At 38.8% G+C, this 4,025-nt stretch overlaps 1 protein-coding gene across 1 annotated transcript; it reads right to left on the bottom strand.

The window, feature by feature from the left end:
- Positions 1 to 1,209: 1,209 nt before the first annotated feature.
- Positions 1,210 to 3,683, bottom strand: LOC144450884 (protein Wnt-3a-like). Its single transcript, XM_078141631.1, has 3 exons — positions 3,542 to 3,683; positions 2,669 to 2,937; positions 1,210 to 1,689 (listed from the first exon to the last, which is right to left on the bottom strand). The coding sequence occupies exons 1-3, from the start codon at positions 3,666 to 3,668 to the stop codon at positions 1,210 to 1,212; spliced, it is 876 nt and encodes a 291-aa protein (XP_077997757.1). The 5' UTR covers positions 3,669 to 3,683.
- Between the last annotated feature and the right edge of the window lie 342 nt (positions 3,684 to 4,025).

Below are 4,025 nucleotides of genomic sequence, written 5' to 3'. Positions count from 1 at the left end.
AAAAAGTATAGTATTGATATTCTAGATTGAACTATTGATATCAGTCCTTAGACAACATGTAAAAAACCCAGGTTGTAGATAGAGGCTTACAGCATCCATACCCTTTGAAGTAAATCAGAAATGATATTTTATTATGTAATGTACAAAAACAATGAGTTTTCCGCCTTGACAAATTTGGCGTCAATTGTACACGTCATGTGACGTAGGAAGCATTCATTTTCTTAGTCATATAAACCTCGCAATACAGTGAAACCAAGCCCACGTGACCACTGTGCATTCCAAAACGTGATTCCATATTTGAATAATAAAAGGAAAACTTACTCATATCACAATGACAACAACTTGAAAGAGTCTTTCGACTTTGACCCACATCCCATCCATCCCTTCCCATTCTCATTTCAACCCAGTCCATCCCACTCCATCTCAACCCATCCCATCCCATCCCATCTATCCCATTCTTATCCTATCCCATCCCACAGCGAAAATTCTTCCATCCCATCCCATCCCAATCAATCCCTTCCCATCCCATCTATATCCCATTCTCTTCCCATCCCATTCTCATCACACCCCTCCCGAATAGTCCAACTTCAACCCATCATTGTGAGATATAAAGTTATCCAAACTCTTATGATCGACCGTGAAATTGTGAGCGTTTGTTTGTTTCTAACTTTATCTCCAGTGTTGCTTTGAGAATAGGCTTAAGCTGACCTCCAACCCCTTGCGTCGTCTACAGGCAATAACAAGGCATATTTAAATATAAATGTTGTAAACTTTATGTAATATATACGAAATGTTATTTTAAATCTAGGTATATCTTATGACTAGATGAAGCAGTGAAAAACACGGCATAATTTGTGTCTAAAAATGTCATTAAGATCTCCGTTACTTATATTTGTCTTCAAATTTGGAAAACAATAACAATGTGAAAATAAATAGATTATTTACAAGTCTTTACTTGTCGTCTGCCTCAATACCACCAGATAAAAGTCATTAAACATAGATACACAAGTTACACTGTATGAGTTGACTTCACTGTGTCTCTGACGTCACACTTCACTGTGTCGCTGACGTCACACAGTTTCTCAGACTGACTGCCTCTGAACTCACAAGCCATGAGCCATACGCATACGCATAACTAAGAAGTCAGATGTTTGGTGAAAATCTACAGCTGGGCTGTGAGCACAGTATATCCACGAGGAATGGGGTTTACTATTTGCATGTATGAACATCATATATTCGCCGACAACTTTTACATTTGACTGTACAACACCAGATAAACTGGCATTCACACCGTTCGACGATTTCCTCCGACATCGTATTGTATCCACGTCCGCAACACATCAAATCACATCCGTCAATTCCATCGGACGTTGCATTACAACGTCTGCCATAGGTTCCGAATGAGCCTACACTTGCGTCGGCATCACAATAATTGGGCGACTCTTCATAGTAGATTAAATCGGCAAAAGAAGGCTCTTTAAAGTGATCATATTTGGGTACAAGGTCTTCCACCCATCCACGTGTCTCCTTGTGTCCACTGATCTTCATCTCAGATGCACTGTCGTATTTTTCCTTGATAATCTGACCGATAGTTCTGAAGCCAGGAAGTTGGTTCCAACACGTCTTGACCTCACAGCTGCCGGACAGTCCATGACATTTACATTTCAATCCCATATTTTCCTTGACTGACTGAAATGAAAAAAGAAGGGAAAATATGAGGCAACATTCGATCAGTATCATTATTTTGCGGGCCAACAGGCTGAACTGCGGGTCGATTTGTTGGTCGATTTGCAGGGTCGATTTGCGGGTCGTTCAAAATGACAATTATTTGTATAAATCAACCAATACAAATATAAGCTTACAAACAAAAAAACGCCAAATGAATACATATACACATAGAAAATAATCTGTATGAATACATTAAAGTCAATACTGAGATCATCCTTACTATGATGATGATTGATTTAGTAATACCATGAATATATAATAGTACAGTCTGCAGTACAGGGAGCTATGTTGTGACAATGATAGACAATGATAGACTAGTCTGACTAATTTGTATAAGATAGATTTCAGCCATAAAACTTGACTTGAAGTTTTAAAAACAACAGGCCACCACTTCCTATTAAGAGTTGTTTCAGAGATAAGTTGGTCCACATTCATCTCTGTTACAGTAGTTAGTCTTATGTCATCATTGAAAGTACATCTAGTAGTGGAATTGGGATATTTTCTGTTGAAGTCTATGCTATGCTAACTAATCATTTTTAAAAATAGTCGTCACTTTTTTTTTCTTTTTTCTTTTTTTCTTTTCTTTTTTTTTTTGGGGGGGGGGTTAAATACACAAAATTGCCGGCATGTGCAATTAGCCCAGCACACAAGTTCTATCAAATAATACAGTGCATGTAGCATACCTGCATGATAAGTTATCCCCAGTGGCCAGCAACCCACACAACAGTTACACTCACTTCCTCACAGTGACCCGCAGCAGCCCGCAACCCGCACAATAGTTACACTCACATTCAATATTCACAGCAGACTGCAGCCAAAAACCCACCCCGCACCCCACAATCTCGAAACCAAAGAATACTCCATCCCTTTATAGTTGCATAAACTTGAAGCCTCATTATAATGACGGTTCATTGTTCATCACAAGCCTGTATGTACTTACCTGTCTTCCTGCCTCGTTATTATGACGGTTCATTGTCGATCGTGCCACTCTTCTATCTTCTCTGGGGTCTAGGAAATTCCTACTGAACCGAATTCCATATTTAACATCTTCACTACAACCGCCCCATTTCCAAACCTCGTCTGGCGGTATTGTTTTTCTTTTCGAATCACATCCACATATCAGCAGCTCACCACTAGCACATGCACGTGTAACTGAGTGTACCACACTGGCCGATAAGACAGCATTCACAAATGCTGTCTCTCTTGACGCTAAATAGAAGAATTTGGAAAAGAAAGAAAGAATGAAGGAATGAATATGCGGGGAATGATAAGAGATCTACTAACATAAGAGCTAAACTAGGTTAGGTTATGGATCCTAACCTTTTTCAATGTCTGTCTGTCTGTCTGTCTGTCTGTCTGTCTGTCTGTCTGTCTGTCTGTCTGTGTTTAAGTCTGTCTTGTCATCATTTTAGTGCCCCATATTGATGGTATTACAATAGATGCTGTCTATCTGTCCATCCATCCATTCATCCGTACGTGCGTGCTAGCATATGTCCACCCACCCACCCACCCACCCATCCGTCCGTACATTTGTGTGTATGTCGCTAATAAGTCATTTCTAAGGCATGCAATAATCAATTCTTATCATATTATCAGGTGTAAACTTTCTTTTGAGACTTTCACCTTAAGAGTCAGTTATCACTGAATCCAGCCATTCATTTCTTGCATATCACATATGCTTTGTAGTACAATGCCTTTTAAATTATTGTGTCGCCATTCAGTCACATGATATCCCAGCATAGCACAGCCTACAGCGTCACATGACATACTATTATGTTATGTTTAATTTCATTAGATGAGAAGGAATCCTAACCTTTTTCAATGACTTTACCAAAGACGGACAAATCGCCAGTAACAGTTGTACAATTCCAACGCCTCCCTTTAAATTGCCATTGACATTCTCGAATACCTTTCTGTGCTCCCTCTGCAACACTCGGCATTAGAACTTGATGCTTTCGACAAAATCTGGCCTGCTTTGGGACAAGTCCGGGAACAGTGGCACACAGGACTTGTTCTGTTGTAACTGGAGAATAAGAAACCCCTAATGCCCTAGAAGAAAAAATAACAACTCCTTATTCATGTATATGATTTGTATGATACATCCAACAACAATAGATATTAATAATAATAATTATAAAATAAGTATATACTACTACTACTACTACTACTACTACTACTACTACTACTACTACTACTACTACTACTACTACTACTACTACTAATAATAATAATAATAACGAACTTGCAACTTAACGTTGTTCAACAAACTGAACAACTAATAATGACCACAATGAACA

Source organism: Glandiceps talaboti, chromosome 20 (genome assembly GCF_964340395.1).
Source record: "Glandiceps talaboti chromosome 20, keGlaTala1.1, whole genome shotgun sequence".
NCBI classification, from domain to species: domain Eukaryota; kingdom Metazoa; phylum Hemichordata; class Enteropneusta; family Spengelidae; genus Glandiceps; species Glandiceps talaboti.
The sequence above is the reverse complement of the archived record's forward strand: the minus strand, read 5'-3'. Positions and strand labels throughout refer to the sequence as shown.